The sequence below is a fragment of the Hipposideros armiger genome, unplaced genomic scaffold (assembly GCF_001890085.2).
Source record: "Hipposideros armiger isolate ML-2016 unplaced genomic scaffold, ASM189008v1 scaffold_36, whole genome shotgun sequence".
Taxonomy (NCBI): Eukaryota; Metazoa; Chordata; class Mammalia; order Chiroptera; family Hipposideridae; genus Hipposideros; species Hipposideros armiger.
The window spans coordinates 137,369-156,295 of record NW_017731386.1 but is presented as its reverse complement, the minus strand read 5'-3'; the positions used below and the strand labels follow the sequence as shown (position 1 = coordinate 156,295).

The window sequence follows — 18,927 nt, the reverse complement described above, 5'->3', positions numbered from 1 at the left end:
GTCTTAGCAGTCTGTAAGCATAGCATTAGACAGATTCCTGAGGAATATGCTTCCTAAAATCCCCCTTTTATAATCACTGACTAAATTTTAGATCAGGCACCATGGTCATTATTTACAATTTCAAAATGCCAGTGTGTTGAGGGATTGTATTGAATTTGTAAACATGTCAATAATAACTTTTCAGAACTTTTTTAGAAAATATGCACCGAGTGAGAATGGGCCATATGGGATCAGTGCTGAGGTCATGGACACTTATGTCAAAAGCTGTGGTAAGTTTTTCAAACTATTACTGTCCATTGATAGATTAGGATAAAGGAATGTGGGCTATCCTGATATTGCCATGTTCATATACGTGTAGGACATTAAGATTTTGTGTTAGTCCCTTCGGGCTGCTATAACAAAATACCAGAGACTGGGTGGCTTATAAACAACAGAAATTCATTTCTCACAGTTCTGGAGGCTGGAAGTCCAAGACCACGGCACCAGCATGGCCAGATGAGGGTTTTCTTTGGGCCAGAGACTTTGCATCTCCATGTGATGGTGGGAGGAGCTTGTTACCTTCTCACCTTCCAGAGTTCCCACCTTCTAGGACCATCACATTGGGCATTAACATTCCAACCTGTAGTTTTTGGGGGACACAAACATTCAGAGCATAACAAACTTAAATGGCTCCATAAGAGAAGTAAAAGATATAAAATATTGATGAAGAAGTCATTAATGTTTTGATATAGTGGTAGTAATGAGGCATAAATTCTATTCAGTTTTTAATGGATGTGACTTTACAATCACTTAACTATTTTATCATTACAAGTAATCTCTTCCTGGAAGCTGTTAATTTTCCCCTACATTTTCCCTGTGTTTGAGTAATTGCAATTAAGTAGACTTCGGGAAAAATCTCAGTCAGCAATATTTATGCTTTAGATAATTCTCCAGAGGTAAGGTAACAGTGTTGTGTTATGAAGGTGCCTCTCAAGGTATTTTAGACTAGTATATACAGTCCATTCCTGAAAATAATAAGTAGTTAGCAGCATGCCATAGGGGTTAATTCCTGTGCCTGTCCTCATAAAGTTTATATTCTAGAGAATAATTTTTTATTCTCTTAAGTGTTTTTTTTTGTTGTTGCTTTTCTTTTTTTTTTTTTTTTTTAAATATATTTAACTAGACTATTCAAGGTAGGCTAAATAAAGGAGTTGATACTGGAGTTGAGCCTTACGTGGTATATGTTATTTCTGTTCTATATTAATATTTATTTCTGTTTATGACCATATTTTTACCTGTACTTCAGCAGTCAAAGCTGGGAGAGCAAGTAGAGGCTTTCTAGACATATAACAAGTATATTTAAAGTTCATATCATTTTATGGTTTATACATTGCTTTGTTATAGATGACATTTAAATTTTTTTTCATTAAAATTTATTGGGGTGACAATTATTAGTAAAGTCACTTAGGTTTCGTGTGTACAATTCTGTAATACATCATCTATATATCACATTGTGTGTTCACCACCCAGAGTCAGTTCTCCTTCCATCACTGTATATTTGATCCCTTCACTCTCATCTACCACCACCCTCCCTCTTTTCCCTCTGGTAACCACTATATATTGTCTCTATGAGCTTTTCTTTCTTTCTTTGTCTTGTGCTTTGTTGCTTTCAGTTTTATATCCCACATGTCAGTGGAGTCATGTGGTTCTCGACTTCATCTGGCTTTTTTCTCTTAGCATAATAATCTCAAGATCCATCCATGCTGTCGCAAATGACACTATTTCATCTTTTCTTATGGCAGAGTAGTATTCTGTTGTGTATATATACCACGTCTTCTTTATTTACCCATCTATCAAAGGGCACTTTGGTTGTTTCCATGTCTTGGCCACCATAAATAAAGCTGCAGTGAACACTGGAGCACATATATCCTTACAGATAAATGTTTTCAGATATTTTGGGTATATACCCAGGAGAGGGATTGCTGGGTCATATGGTAATACTATTCTTTTTTTTTTAAGATTTTTATTGGGGAATTGGGGGATGGGAACAGTGTTGGGGATCGGGGAAAGGGAACAGACAAGTTCTGTCCTTTTGTTCTTCAGTCTAGTTGTGGAGGACGTTGCTTCACTGGCCCAAGTTGGCACCATCATTGCGCTCTTCCCGGGCGAGGCAGATCAGTCTCCGGCTTCTGGACTGCCGCTCATGGTGGCTGCTGGCCGCTCACCCTGGCTGCTGGCTACATACGGTAGCCCATGGCAACCCACTGCAGCAGGGGCTGCAGCCTACGCCATCACCGGCGACCCTTGGCAGCCCAGCTCCAGGTTGAGCTGTTGTTCAGCATCTTAGCTGTGGAGGGCAGTGTCACTGGCCCTCATATGTGGGATCCTAACCGGGGCCCTCTAGCATCCTAAGCCAGCTCTTAACCAGTGCGCCGCTCGGCCAGCCCGGTAATTCTGTTCTTAATATTTTGAGGAAACGCCACACTGCCTTCCATAACGCTGTACCAATCTGCATTCCCACCTACAGTGTATGAGGGTTCCTTTTTCTCCACAGCCTCTCCAACACTTGTTATTATTTGTCTTGTTGATGATAGCCATTTTTAACTGGTGTGAGGTGATATCTCATTGTGGTTTTTATTTACATTTGTCTGATAATTAGTGATGTTAAACATCTTTTCATATGTCTATTGGCCTTATGTCCTCTTCGGAGAAATGTCTTTTCGGGTCCTCTGCCCATTTTTTAATTGGATTGTTTGTCTTTTTGTTGTTGGGTTGTATGAGTTCCTTATATATTTTGGATATTAGCCCCGTACTGGAGGCGTTGTTTGCAAATATCTTCTCCCATTCACTTGGTTGACTCTTTGTTTTGTCGATGGTTTCTTTTTCTGGTGCAGAAGCTTTTTAGTTTGATAGAGCCCCATTCATTTATTTTAGCTTTTACTTTCCTTGCCTTTGAGGTCAAATTCATAAAATCCTCTTTGAACCCAACATCCATAAGTTTCATACCTATGTTTTGTTTTATGCAGTTTATTTGTTTCAGGTCTTATGTTTAGGTCATTGATATGTTTTGAGTTAATTTTGGTACATGGTGACAGAAAGCAGTCTAGTTTTATTCTTTTGCACATGGCTTTCCAATTCTCCCAGCACCATTTATTGAAGAGGCTTTCTTTTCTTCATTGTGTGTTTTTTAAAAATGTTTTTGACAAAGGAGCCAAAGACATTTTCAATTTTTTCACGGTGCTCCTGTGAAGTAGTATTCCAGATTATTTTGAACCCCATAATTTATTCCCAAATTTACACTTGATGATACATTTTTGGCTGAGAGGTATAAATGTATTCCTAGGAAATTTGCAAACACTAAAATAAAATGCGTATGTCTGTTAGAATCCTTTATGTTGTTAATTTCTCATTTTCACTGACGAAACATAACATGTGTTACATGTCATTTTGTTTCTCATAAAAATGTTCGCATACAGTGTAAAGACTAAAAAACATTGAAAAAGTCCAGAGAAAATGTCTCCCTTCTCCTACACCCTCTTGCTCTTCCTCTGTATTTTTCCCTCCTTTTTCTCCCTCCCTTCCTGCTTTCCTTCCTTCTTTCTCTTCTTTTTCCCCCACCCCCTCCCATACACACACATACTTTTTTCTTTCCTATTTTTTCAGATCTCAAGTCTGTGTTTTCTATGATCTGAAAAATTAGTATCATCTAAAGACTTGACTAGGGGATAGATCACTCACAATACAGGTAGTTTATGTTGTTTTTCAGCTGGCCTTGTCGATTACATCACCTATGCATGGCCTTTCTGAGGCTGCAGCTTCTCAGAGCTGGGTTCCAAGAGGAAGTACTCTAGGAGACAAGAGGGGAAAACTGTTGGCTCTGAAGGCCTGGACTGGCAACCTGGTGCTTGGTCATTTCTGTCATACTCTGTTGGTCAAAGCAGTCACAGAGCCTGCCTGGATTCATGGGGAAAGGAGTCTAGTTCCCACCTTGAATGAAAAGAGTTTTTGAAAATGTGTGGCCATCTTTAATTCACAACACCTAGCTTTGAGTGCTTTGAGTACTTTATTAAATGAAATATTTTGCATGCCCTCCAACAGTTATCTCCTATTTTTTTACTTGACTTTCAGATAGTTACTGTAAACATTTTTATATCATAAAGCTATTTAATAAAGGGATGTTTATTATTTATCTATTTAAATTATATATACACGTACACAGCCTATAAATACTGACTAAAATTTGAAAACTTTGCTCACTGGTTAATTACCAGAACATTATGTTGCGGATCCATGCAAGTGAATCTGGGATATGTAGTCTTTTACGTAGGCTGTAATACTTAAAGGGGTTAGAGATAATGAAAGTAACGTACCTCACTAAGAGCCTAGCCTTCAATAAATTGTAACTGTGTTTATTACTTAATAACTAAAAATTACTCCAATGATTCTATCGTTGCTTAAATCACTTTGGACTTCTGGAGTGGCCTTCAGAACCTGAGTCCAACGGACTTTAATAGTTTATTGAATTTGGACAGGATTAATTTGGTCATTAACAGGTGGTCCAATCTTTTTTCTACATATTGTCTGAAATAAACATGTTTTGTAAAAACTGGTGTAGTCGCATGTATGTTTGCAAGTTGTATTTGTTGTCAGGTTACTAATGGGAGAAGTAGGGAAGAAAAAAACAGCTTCAAATTTTGTTTCATCATTTTGAACACGTGCAAAGTTTCCAGACTTTTTAGAAGAGAAAGATAAAAGAATCAAGCTGAAGCCAATGACCTGCCCCTAGCCCTGGCCATATATAATTTTTCTTAATACTTTCGATTATGGTGTGAACTTCATAAATACCTTTACCACTCAAGTGAATTCATTTGTTTGTTTTTTTTCTATCTGCTTGCACTTCAAGATTGTTTCTCTATTATTTTTTTTTAACCCTGCAGTTACTTTTGTTATCTTGTGGACAACACAGTTGTGGGCTGATTGACATCAGTATGTGTACTTCTGTAGACACTTCTTTTTCACTGTCATCATCAACTTGTGTCCAATTTGAAATGAGAGTGGTAGACTGTGTTATAATAAAGGTTCCTGAAACCTAATTTAACTTTTGATACAAGTGACTTTTATAATTTGACAAAATTCTGCACGATATGTTTTTCTGTTGCAAATAATTTCTTTAGAGTTTCAAGTGATAAACTCTTCATAGAGTCAAAGAAGATTACAACTTTAATTTCAGAATTTAGATGAGAAATAAAAAATAGTAAGCAAATTGAAATGAAAGTAGCACAAACTGCTTTTATATTTAGTGTTATGCATAACCTGATTTGCTAGTGTTTTTCACAATTTTTGAACTTTTATTGCAGCTGGATATTGTGTGATCACATATATACTTGGAGTTGGAGACAGGCACCTGGATAACCTTTTGCTGACAAAAACAGGTAACATATAATGGCTACTAGTAGATAACACATTTTATATGCCATTAATTTTTACCTTGGAATCTATGAGTAACAAAATAATTTTCATAAGTGAAGATAAAGCATAGTCTTAAAAGTCTCTTTAAATGGTACCTTTGAAGGACATCTAGGGGAAACTCCCACTCCTTGTAAGAATCACGTTAGGAGTAATCCTCCAGGTGGTCGTCTAACCCTTGCTTCTTAAAATGCCGTCTTTGGTGGAAAGTCCAATCTCTTACTGTACAGCTCTAGTTAGAATGCTAGAGTGTCCTTTTTCTTAGTAAACTCTTATCAGACTTAACTCACTTTTACCTCTATCTTTAATTCTTTACTTTTCCATGGAATAATCATTCTCCTCCCCTTTTTCCCCGATAACTCTTTGGCCCTGTGGCTTTAAACATCATCTCTGGAGACAACTGCCAATTTTATAGCTCTCTACCTCAATCTGTTTGAATCGCTTCAAACTGAAATATGCATTCGCTCACTTAAACTAATTATATGGCTAGTTGTAAAACTTGTTCCCTTCCTCCACTAACTTGCCTAAAATCTGCTCCTCACCGCGTCCCATCTCAGTAAGTAGCTTTATTGATCCAATTGTTGAAGCACCGAAGTTAGGAGTATTCTCAACACCCTTTGCCTCATATCACAATATTGAACTTACCAACAAATCCTGTCTACGCCTCATCTCCCAAATAGATCAAGAACTTACACACCCTCTTCCTTTCTACTGCATTGACCCCTTTTGAAACCACCACCATCTTTTGCCCAAACTCTTTGAATAAAATCCAACTCTTCACAATGGCAGCCGTGGTTTGTCCACACTTAAAACCAGTCTGAGTGATTAAATCTCAAACCACTCTTGCCCTTGTTTCCTCTTCCTGGGAAGCTCTTCTTTCAGATCTTTGCAAGCCTCACTTTGGTAATTAAGTCTAAGTTCTAATGGCATTTCCTTAGAGAAGCCTCTTCTCATTCTCTGAGCTGAAATAACGTGCCTGCCCACCCGACCCTGCCCCATTACTCTCTCTTTTGTTTTCTTTATACAACTCATCACTAGCTGAAGTTACTGCCTTTATATAATTCAATGAATGTTTATTGAGCACCTACTATGTGCCAGGTATTATTGTAGGTGCTGGGAATACTAAAGTGAACAGAACAGACAGAAGTGGAGCTTGTGGATTTCCCATCGTCTTCCCCCATTCAGGATGCAGGCTCCATGAGAGCAGGGACCTTGTTCATCCTGCTTCCACCAAGCCTCCAGAGCCTTGAACTACACCTAGCCACAGTGCTTGATAAATCAGTGTCTCATTAGTGAGTGAATCCATACATCTGTTCTTCTCTGTAGCTCAAGTTTTTTCAGCCTTTCTCAGAAAATAGATTTTAAATTACTTAATTAAATGGTCTCTCAGGTAAGGACAGGACATTTTCTGTTTTTGTTCGTATTTTTCTAAATTGTGATACTAAGAATTTAACATAATACATAGTGTGTAGTCTAATGATTAATAGAATAACCCTGTTTATTCACACACTCTGGAATTTCATCGATTCAATTTTAAGTTGCTAATGTAAAAAATCATCTGTACTTCACTTTGCATGTGGGAACCATGTCTGTGTCAAGGCCAGGCAATACCTTTCATGACCAAGACAAGGAACGTAATCAGATTGTCCTGGAGGCTCTTACCTAACTCGCTAGTTTAGCAAAAGATATTTATCAAATGTTACAGTGTGTTTGGAGAGAATTGTAATTTCAAAGAAGTTTTCCTGTGTTATTTCCTTAGCTTTCTTTTTGGTTGAATCTTCTAACCACGTGTATCAAGATACCAAAGTGATTCCATTTGTTTCTATGATTTAATCATTTTATAACCACAATGCAATCTTGAATGTATAGAGTTGCATACATCTCTGATGTTACATTCACAGATCTTACTTGTATTTTCTTTTGGAAATTGATCAAATAGAACTTTTTCTGTTGGACTTAGAACTGCTGTGTGTGTGTGTGTGTGTGTGTGTGTGTGTGTGTTGATGAAGATATTTTAAGAGGAAGATTTGGAAAGAGGAGTCTATTTAATCTACTTTTGTGGCCCGGATCACAGTTAGCTTGTTTTATGGAAATTTAATTATAAAATTTCAGAAACAGAAGCTTTAAGTTTCTTCTTAATAGTTTTCCACTAGAGGGTGCACCAAATTTGTCTTTAAAAACGAAACGTACCTTAAAATATGCTAGCTAAGAGGCCCATTCTCTTTTACAAGGCATTTCTTTGCGTTATTTTTTCTTAACTAATTTGTAATGGCCCATCCAGGTGTATCATATAGTTAGCATTGTAAATCTTCCTCACTAGGATAAATGTTTTTAACGTTCAGGTTTAATTTGAATGAAATTAGATTATATAAGGAAAGTCTGATTGTGTCAAGTGGAATTATGCATTCTTCAACTTTTAAAAATTTATAATGATTTATTTAGAAATATTTTGTGTCTTTAGTTATCTCTAACAGTCCATATATTTCAAAGCAGTTTCCAGTTACATTAATTACGTATATGTGGTAAATAGACTTTTAGACAACTGTTATATATTCAAAGTGAATTTTGAATGTGGTTCATTGCAGAAATATTATACATATCAGTGCAGTGCTTGAATACCATGAAGCATCTCCCATTGTATATTTTGGGTCCATTGTACCTTCAATAAAGACGGTAACATTGACGATTCAGCACTTTAGGTTCTCTTATGTAGCTGTGCAGTCTCTCAGTGTTAATGGAGCATTTTTTTATTTTATTTTTTTAACGAAAAGTAACATTTCCATTCTTCAAAATCTAACATCTTTTGTCTTCTGTTCTTATTTGCCAATTTGGGTAGGTTTAAAGTTTATGCCTCTGCTTCGGATAAAAGTGGTTTGGAATTGTAGAGTTCCACCGATTCATCTGTGTCCAGTTCTCTGGCATGAGAGGTGGAACCAAGAGAAGAGACACTGAGAGAGACTTTATTTCACTGGGGTCTTTTGGAGACTTCTCCCCAATATATTGTTTCACCCTGTAAAGATAGATGAGACAGAAAAGGGTCAGACTGAGAACCTTAGGCGCGTGTGGAAGAAAATGCTTCACTGCATCTTGACAATTTCAAAATCTATACAATGGTAGTGTGCAAAAAAGTTAAACATAGGTCTCAATTACAGATTTCCAAGACATTGTTTTGCCTGTACTTTATTTGATTTTGGATACTTTTAGCTTGGTTGACGTTTCTTCATTTTGTACAGCAGAGGGTGCTCTGTACCCACCATAAATATAACACTAAATTCTTTCAGTGTATTTTCATGTGGTCAATTATAACATTGTTTTCTTGAAGCAAATTTGGAATGAACGGTATTTCACTTATTAATGCATTAATATAGCATTATTTAAGCAAGAAATCATAAAATTTAAGTTGTGAATGGAATTGAAACAATTGACTTTTTTCTGATGTCTTTTGAGGAAGCTTTAAATTAATTCAGGATAATCATTTGTGGCAAGACTCAAATGAAACATGATTTGGGTTTATCCCAACTCTGGAGAAAAGTTCATTTTGTTTTTTTATTTTTGAGAATCTGAGGGGTGGAGGAGGACCGGTATAACTGAAAGACTTGTTCATTGTTTATGGTATACAGACTTTATAATAGAAGTAACGTATAAAATTAATACGTAAATAACTAAAAAACGTTCACAAATGAAAACAAGGAGCTAAGTACCTGTAGTCCCTAGAAAGTTAGTTGTAGGTCCTGAGGCTGGCCCTTCTAATCTGAATTACTCATTTGTACAGTGAGAGGAGTGGTGGCCTTTTTGTCGCGGCTCTTTAGCGTAGTACTCTTTGAGCCTTCTGTGAAAGCTCAAAGTAAAGAAAAATAGTCATTCTTATTGTTATCCTAATTGGAAAAAAATTTAATACTTCCTATTGTAACCTTTATCATTCTTTTTTTTTTTTTTTAAAGATTTTTATTGGGGAATTGGGGGGATGGGAACAGTGCTGGGGAATTGGGGAAAGGGGAACAGACAAGTTGCTGTCATTTTGTTCTTCAATCTAGTTGTGGAGGATGTTGCTTCACTGGCCCAAGTTGGCACCATCATTGCGCTCTTCTCTGGCGAGGCAGATCAGTCGCCGGCTTCTGGACGGCCGCTCACTGCGGCTGCTGGCCGCTCACGCTGGCTGCTGGCCACACACGGTAGCCCATAGCAATCCACTGCCACAGGGACTGCAGCCCACGCCGTCGCCGGCGACTCATGGCAGCCCAGCTCCAGTTTGAGCTGTTGTTCAGCATCTTAGCTGTGGAGGGCAGTGTCACTGGCCCTCATATGTGGGATCCGAACCGGGGCCCTCTGGCATCCCAAGCTAGTTCTTAACCATCCCGCCACTCGGCCGGCCCACCTTTATCATTCTTTAATGTGAAATTGATTCACTTCCTTTTTCAATTCTTAGGAACATCTCACATAAGTTACTATGTCAGGCTCTAAAGTCAAATTCTTTGGGTTTAAATTGCCCATCCACCTTTGGGTGCCTTTGGGTAAGTTATCTAATATATCGATGACTCAATGTGTTCTGAATATGTGAATAATAATAGAATATCTCTCCTGCTGGTGTGAGGGTTGAATTAGATACATAATAGAATAGAATTTTCTGTGATTCTGTAGTACTGAGCTCATAGTAAATAATTCTTAAGGGCTAGCTAGCTGTTATGGTTTTGTTCATTTGTTTTACCATCAGGAAATAAGAATGCTTTCCATTTTTGACTTATGTGGGTGATATTTGGAATCTTTCTTTTAGAGATAAGAAAATCATTAATTGATTTCAAAAATTCCTTTTCCCGCCCTAAAATCCAAACTTTTTTAAGTTACTGCCTTCTAAATTCTCTTTTGAATGGCTCTTTATTTTAGTATAGGAAGTTCTATAAAAAAAGAAGCAGTCCATTTGATCGTTAATGTTATCTTTTCTGTGTTTTAAGGTAAATATTGATATTTTAGAAACATACGATATTTGTTTTATTTTTCAGTTGTTTATGGTGTTCAAAATCTTTTCACATAAAGGAACTTAGTTACTATTCAAATGGCCCCTCCTCAGCTATTTGGTAAATTAAATATACTGTAAAAATCTAAAACTACATACTTATTTTCTTAATGTGCTTGTTTATTCTTTGGGATATGAGAAAAAAGGATATAAAAAGTTTTATGTATTTAGTAAGCACCCAATAAATGCTTTTAGAGTGAATAAATAAACTAGATTTATTTTTTTAATGTAATTTTTATCCAGTCTTAGGATTTCATGGAAAATCTGTTTCCTGTCTCTTTTATTATTATAGACTATGGGCATACTGTTATTTACCGGTTTGACTGGTTTTTCTCAGTTGATGTATGCAAAAAAAGAGCCAAAAACATAAGACCTTCTCTTTTTATCCATAAATACTTTTTTCGTCTATTGATCATTACTTTAGATGTTTGAATAATGAGAAGGACTTTTCTTCCTGTGAATGGTTTTTGTTTTAGACGTTATTTAAAATCTGATCTTTTGAAAGTTTCTTGAATATTCACTATTAAGAAGTCAGTCTTCTCATGTTTACTGAAACCTTATCATAAAGAAAATGTTAATGGTTGCTGTAAGTGAGCTTTTTAAAAAAGTATGTCTTAAGGAAGTCCCTCTAAGATTCCTTGTAATATTGGTTTGGTGATAATGAACTCCTTTAGCTTTTTCTCATCTGGGAAGCTCTTTTTCTGTCCTTTGGTTCTAAATGATAGCCTTGTTGGTCAGTATAATCTTGGTTGCAGGTCCTTGCTTTTCATCACTTTGAATATTTCCTGCCAATTCTTTCTGGCTTGTAAAGTTTCTGTTGAGAGATCAGCTGAAAGTCTTTCAGCTGCTCCCCTGTAGGTAACCGACTGCTTTTCTCTTGGTGTTTTTAAGATTCTCTGTGTGTTTTTAATGTTTGGCATTTTAATTACGATCGGAGGATCACTTTATAGATTCTGTAGATGCCTGACCACTGCCCTGTACACCTGAAGCTGAAGTTGAATAATATCGAATGTCAACTATAATTTAATATATACATAGTCACAGGATGTGAAGTACAGCATAGGGTATAGAGTCAGTGGTGTTTTAACAGCTACACATGGTGTCAGAGGGGCAGTACCTGGGGAGGGGCGGTTTGTCACTTTGTGAGGGGTGTAAATGTCTAATGATTATGTTGTTTTGTACACATGAATCTGTATAAAAAAATAAACTTTTACAAAAAGAAGTAACAAAAAATGATTAGCTGCTATTATATGTTCTGTGTGCCTAAGGAGCTAGAAATTATTTCATGGAGAAAGTAACTTAGGCTGGGTCATGAAGAAGGTGTTGCAAATGGAGAAAAATACACTTTCTAGTAAAAGGCCCAGAAGCTGAAATGAGCAATGTCTTGGCAGCTAATATATAGGCTGGTTAGGTTAATTTGAGCTCAGATTGTGGAGGGAGGTCATTCTGCCTCCTTTTGGACCCCCTTTTTTGTGGCAAAGCCTTCATCAGTCATTGAAGGAAAACTGGAAATTCACATATTACATTTTTTGTGTAAGCTTTCTTATCAGGTGATGCATTCCTTAATGTAGGTTGACACTGTTTTGCTTTCCAGTGAATAATTTTGGGGAAAGTTAAATGTTAATGTACTTTAAAGCACTCAAAGTTCAACCCTAAACTGGCATTATTACAATGTATACCAGATTATTACAGTTAATACATTTTCATAATGACTCCTTGAACAAAAAATGCATCAACGTTTAAGGTAATGTGGTATACAACACAGGGTTACTGTAACCCTTAGTCCTGAGTATGTTTCAGTTAATTTAGGTGATTCACCTTGCCACTGTTCCCTCCACAATAACCTAAGTCAGCGGTTCTCAACCTGTGGGTCACGACCCCTTTGGGGGTCTAACGCCCCTTTCACAGGGGTCGCCGGGTACTCGTATGTGGGCGTATCTGTGTATGGGCCTGGAGACGGATAGAGGAGCGGTGTCTCGGTTCCTAAAACCATCGAAAATATGTGTTTTCCGATGGTCTTAGGCGACCGCTGTGACAGGCTAAGAACTGCTGACCTAAGTGAAGCTGAGAGTTGTATTAGTATCAAGTCGATCAGATGCTTAAGTTTTGGCTTGTGTCAGCATCACCTGGGGAGTAAGTTAAAATAGATTGATGGGCTCCAGGTTCAGAGTTTCTGATTCAGTAGGTATGGTAGGACCTGAAAATGTGTTTTAGTAGCAAAGAAACTATCCATAATTATCTGAAAAAGTTATTAGAATTCTTTTCCCTTTTTAAAAATCCGTATCTATTTGGAGGCTCGATCCTCTTCTTTTACTTCAATCAACATTACATATCATAATAGATTGATAAAAGAAGCAAATAGTAGAATACAGCTGCCTTCTATTAAGCCAGACATTAAAAAGAGATTGGCAAAAATGTAAGACAATGTCACTCTTCCCACTAAATATTTTTTTTGTTTTAGAAAACAGTTATTATTCACAAAAAACAAGTTATGTTAAAATGTTAATCACTTACTATTTTTAAATTAATATTTTTAAAAGGTCCCGAGACCAAAATGTTTTAGAATTGCTCATTGAAGGTCATTGTTTTTCACCTTCAAGGGGTTACTGTTCTGCTTTAGATATTAAACAGCTCTCTAGAAGAAAAGAGTATTTCAGGGGGACAACTTCATTGGTGTTAATGACTATAGAAAAAACATATAACATTTAAAAATTTGTGTTTTTTTTTAATGGAAATAGACTGTATATTCACTGTCTAAGTAGACATGGCTTGTCCTCTTTTTATCAGCTAGCATATTTTTATCCCTGTTCATAAGAAGCCATTTTAATAGTTGAATGTGAAATAATAAATTATATGAAACATGTAGCAGATAATGGAAGTCTATACTAATCTATACTTACGTATGGCTTATTGTTCTATATTACTCAAAAACTTGAAAAACGTTTCATTATTTCTATGCTTTTAACTGTAATTGAGAGATACCTGTAACCAAATAGATCATTAGGGTTTAATAAGTATTGGGGCATTGGGAGTGTAGATACTGGGAACATTTTTAATTCTAAAAATATAGGTTCCATCGTATCAATAAATAGGTGTCCGCCACCTTCTTTGTTTCTAGATTTTATGGCAGGGCTACAGGAAAGAATAATATTCACATGAGATATGAAGGCATTTTTGGAAAATTTGTAACATGTCAGGTTGTATACAGAATCACGGAGAGAATGGGAAATGTACTTTGAAGTAGAGTGGCAGGAAGATTTTTGAATTTGGGAATTTTGTGGGATTTTCAAAAAAAGTAGTGTTGGAGTATAGAGAACAAGAAAAAAGTCAAATAGAAGTGGAGTAAGCAAAAGTGTGAAAAATGGAATAATTACAATTTCAAGATGGTCACATTTAATTATTAGACAAACAAAATGGGAAAAAAAACTCTACTATGAAATACTATTAATTTCAGCAGTATCTGTTTTTTTTTTAATCCAAGAGCTACAAATGTCTTGAACTAATTTAGAAATAAGTTCATGTCACTTATGCAAATAACAGGAAAATTAAAGTAACTCCACTTATTCCCTTTATATTACAAGTCAGGGACATAAGGAGGTAATTACAGTCAACATTCAGTTTGTTTTATGTACTTTTTATCTCTACTATTTAAGGTAATAGATTTGAATAAGACCACACTTCCTGAATTACTTAATTAAACATTTCTTTTTAATTTCATGAAGTGCATTTTAAAAGTCCTGACAAGTTTCGTCTATAGATATTAACTTTAAAAGAGCCATTCCCTTTGGTTTGTAAGAGGACAATTTTTAAAAAAACATTAAGCCTCTTTTTAAAATACATGACTCTTCGAACTTGCAAAACATAGTATTGATGTCATTGTTAGATACTGCATCTTTTATACCTTATAAGCTGTAATCCTATTCTTTGAGAGTTTTCCTATAAGAGGGACAGAAATATACTCTTCATTTGTAAGCAGTGATGCATGACTGACATTGGAATTCCAGTAATGCCTGTAATGAAATGAAGAAAAGTGGGGCTGGGTTTCCTATTAAAAGCATGGAGCCCATTAACTAAAGCATGTGCGATGGTTATCATTTGATACTGGGAGAACTTGGCTTTTTAAGGGTGGCAGTTTTGAATTAAAGATTGGTCAGATAGGTTATCTGCTCAAGTGCGAGTATCATTAGGAGTTATATTGGTAGCAAAACGACATTATTTAAATAGTTAAATAAAACCAAGGAAAGTTTATCTGTACCTATAATAAGGTATTCTCCTCATCTCTTTGCCTCTGGAAGGGTTCAGTGGTGTTTGTCGAACAAAGTAGAAAATAAATGGGAACTCCAGAATGAGAATAAAGCACAAAATGAAGCGCTTAACTAGGTGAACAAGGGATACATATTTAGCTGAAGGCAATGAAACCCTTAACAAAAGTTGATAGTGGACTTTTCACCAAATTTAATGATTGCATATTCCTTTAAACTTAAAGCAATTAGGAGATGATGCTTTCCCAGTGAGTATGACAATTATCAAATCCCTTATTCTAAAACTAGTTTCTCATCTTTTTGGAATCATGGACTTCACTTGGGAATTTGGTGAACTCTGTGGATTTCCCCCAAAATTGACTTCATTGTGTTTAGAGACCCCTGAAGACTATTTGGGGATTCTGAAAAGGTGTTTTTCAATCCTGAGTAATACACAGCACTGTTTTAAATAGAAATGAATCCCCCTGTGTTGGAATACTGCATTTTGCAATCTTAAATGTTTGCAAACATAAAACCTGATTATTAACTTTTTGTACATCTACTCTTACATAACTGTAAAATAAAAACGGATTTATAAATTAAGTCATGTTACAAACTTGCAAAATTTAATCTAACAACAGCAGTATGACAGAAGTAATACTGAAATTAAATTGTCACTTGCAGAGTGAATTTGAGTTCAGAGTGCTGTTAATATCATATCCCACATGAATATTCTTACACCACTTTTCTCTACTTGAACTGCTTCATAACCCCCATTGTTCGGGATGCTGTCATGTAATATCAAGGTGAAATTCATTCTGCTTCTGTTAGTATTAGCCTGAAACAAAGTAGCCTTGTTGTTTGACACCAACCCAGTCAAAAGAGCTGAAATCACAGGACACTACCAAGGAGTAAAGCAGCATCCAGATGATCCAGACTCAGCCTCCGTTATTTTTATTATAGATCTTCATGGAAATGAAGACAAAAAACTTTAAAACAAAACAACTTCTCATGAGAACGTTCAGGTTTTTCAGTGTTATTAAAAGTTATCTAGGCTGTAAACATGAAATTAAGATGTCATTGGTTAATATAAATGCAAACTAGCCATATTGAGTCCTCCTGTCTGATAGGTATTATCCTGGGTTTCAGGACTGTAACAAAAATAAATAAAACAAGAGTCTTCATTATAAGACTTTGTTGTTCATTAATAGTATAGCATGAGGGAGAAAGATAATGAACAAATGATTTTAATATACGCTCAGCTAAATAGGAGAGGTAGGAGCTTCATTAAGAAATGCTTACGAAATACATGCTGATCTAGGTAGCTCTAGTGTGAGCTGGAGGAACCATTTAGCTAAGCTGTTAGTGCGTTTGCTATTGGGGGCGGTGAGGGGGGAGTTGGGGAACAAAACCATTTTCCAATTCTCTGTAGGCTCCTTGCTGTCGATATCTAATTATAATTTCTCATCTTGTGTCCCCATTTGTCATAATAGATAGATCCATTTTCTTAAAAATTCTTAATAAAACTTTCACCTGTTCTCTATTTTGAATAGAACATTTTAAGCCTGTATAAGCTTAAAGAAAAAGGACATGATTTGGATACATCTGGTTTTCAGCGCAGTAGTTCCATTGACGATGGCTGCTTTTTCTGCAGCCAGGTGATGGCAGTGGTTCAGCCTTTGAATTCTTGTTCTGTGAGCATTCATATGGAAGCTGCTGTTTCTCTTTATGTGTGAACACCGTGTCCCCAATGTAATACAACTTCTGTCAACTCCAGCTAATTTGCAATCTAATTTTCTTTACTGTTGTGTGAACATAGTCCCAGTATCTATCTTGAATTTTACTTTCATTTCATCACTGCCTAAAATTCAGACTTTTTTTTGTTTTTTTAATCAGCCCTAGGTAGATTTTGAGTTCTTTCTCACTTTCTAAGTTATATAAGATTTCCAACTTAATGTATTATTTAGTTTGTAAGAAAGATGCATGAAAGCATTGCAAGATATAAGATTGCTTATACCTTTAACATTTAATTTTACTAATTACAGGCAGTTGTGTCTCAGGCATAAGGGACATATAAATATAAATTCAGTATATTTGAAACATCTTTAAAATTGTAGTTATTAATATTGATTTTGAAGTTCCGTATTTAAAACATTTTTTTAAAAAGTAAAGTTTGAAGTTTTTAAGATGAACATTTGCAACGACATTTAATAGACATGGTCAGTAGATATTAAATAGCTTGATTTTAGTTTTGTATTCAGACTAAAATTTTTTTCTCTGAATTAGAGAAATAACTTCTAAAATGGGGCAAGGCTATAGCTGTAACCATTTGTGACTTAAATGAGATTTTCTAGTTATTTTGCTTGACACACTTATATGTAACTTATTTGGGGATAATGACAGCTGACATTTAGTGTGTTTACTGCGTACCAGGTACCATGTTAAATATCAGATATGTTATCTCTCTTTTCATTCTGCCATATGAGGTAATCACCAGTATTAACCTATTGTGCAGTTTAGAAAATGAGGTTTAGGAAGACTAAACCACCTGCTCAGGGTCGCATGCTTCATCAAGTGAGACATGAGGTGTCAGTTGTACTAAAGGACATTGTACTACTGACTCAGTGTGCCTGCCAGTGCAGCACTGTTGACCTTTGACCTGGGACTTCATTGCCACAACCAGACAGTTCTGTGCCCATCATTGTTTTATATTCCCCACGGTGACCTAATGATGGAATATAAAAGTTCACAGAGAAGAACAACAATGCTCAGAGAAAGAGGTAGACAGAAGGGGGTATAGGTAATGTCTGAATGGGTAGATTCAATATATACAAATATTTTGCAAGATACCAAAAGTGTGCAAAAAACCAATACGTGCAGCTCAGGGAGAAAAGTTTTTGGCTGGTGCCATTGAAGGGAAAGGAGAAAATGTGAGCTTCCCAAATCCATGATTGAGGATTGGTTTCCAGATGAAACAGGTCATAATGCATTACAAGGTAAACAAGAGTGGGCAGGTTGGCTTTTTAAATGAATCCATTCCCTCATTCAACAACGAGTGCCTACTATGTGCCAGAAACTATCCTGAGCCTGGGGATCCAGCTACACACCAACAGGAATAAGGACCCTGCCTGCGTGGATCTTACATTGTAGGATGCGTAGGGTTGCTTTTTGTGTTAAAATGTATGGCTACTTTATACCTAGCTATAAGCCACAAGATGCTTTATGAATTCTGCGGTGAGTCATTCTCTGAAGTGAATGACCACCTTCTTGCTATCTGGTCTGTGAGTTTCGGTGATTGCTCCAGGGTTTGTCTTCATGGGCACAGCAGCTGTATTCAGCCCTCAGCAGAAGTGACTGCTGTGCTTGGTTTCTCAGTCTGAATTTAATGAGTGACACCGATGAGTTGGAAATGGTTCAGATGAAACTAACAATAATGTAAACTTTGGGGGATTTTTTTTTTTTGTGGGGATTTGGGGTGGAGACTAGTGATAAGTTAAAGGAAGGATTCATTTTAGGAATACTTGTTCAGGCTTTGGCTGTCTTTGACAGTGGACATCTAAAAGTAGGATTTAAATTTTTAATTAATATCACTGCGGGATGATTTTAAGCATAGTTTCATCTGAATGAACGTGGGTTGAAACGAACTAAAATTTGCTCCGAAGGCCACTCCCAAGCCTGGGGTTAGAGGATCAAACAATTTTAATAGACTTCACCCTGACCTAATATTCTTTATGGAGGGATACTGCTTTACCAATCGTATGGCATAGCCCCTTCCCAGTTCCTTAAGATAATTCTGGAAACAACTGCGTTTCTGATCAATATCCAGGCAAACTCTTCCACATTGACTTCGGCTATATCTTGGGTCGGGATCCGAAGCCTCTTCCTCCTCCAATGAAGCTGAATAAAGAGATGGTGGAAGGAATGGGGGGCACGCAAAGTGAGCAGTACCAGGAGTTCCGGAAACAGTGTTACACAGCTTTTCTCCACCTTCGAAGGTAAGCTGATTTGCTTGACCTAGAGAATTTGGGTAAATTCATTTCATAGAGCAAGAAAAATAGAGTTGTTCAAATGTATACATTCTTTAGCATCATTCTTTTTCTGAATGACATAGGCAACAATATTTTTTAATGTACATTTGATATCTGTTTTGATAGTGAGATAGTAAAGGAAAAATAACTTCTTGTTTTCCCATTAATTGTCTGATTGCTAAATCTCACCAAACTTGAAGCT

The 18,927-nt window shown here is 36.2% G+C and overlaps 1 protein-coding gene across 1 annotated transcript in view; it reads left to right on the top strand.

The window, feature by feature from the left end:
• PIK3C3 (phosphatidylinositol 3-kinase catalytic subunit type 3) overlaps positions 1–18,927 on the top strand; it is a 144,965-nt gene that overhangs the window by 98,508 nt on the left and 27,530 nt on the right. Inside the window, exons 18-20 of the mRNA XM_019637896.1 lie at positions 185–269; positions 5,337–5,411; positions 18,524–18,692. Coding sequence (XP_019493441.1) covers positions 185–269; positions 5,337–5,411; positions 18,524–18,692 — 329 coding nt within the window. The remainder of the gene's footprint in view (positions 1–184; positions 270–5,336; positions 5,412–18,523; positions 18,693–18,927) is intronic.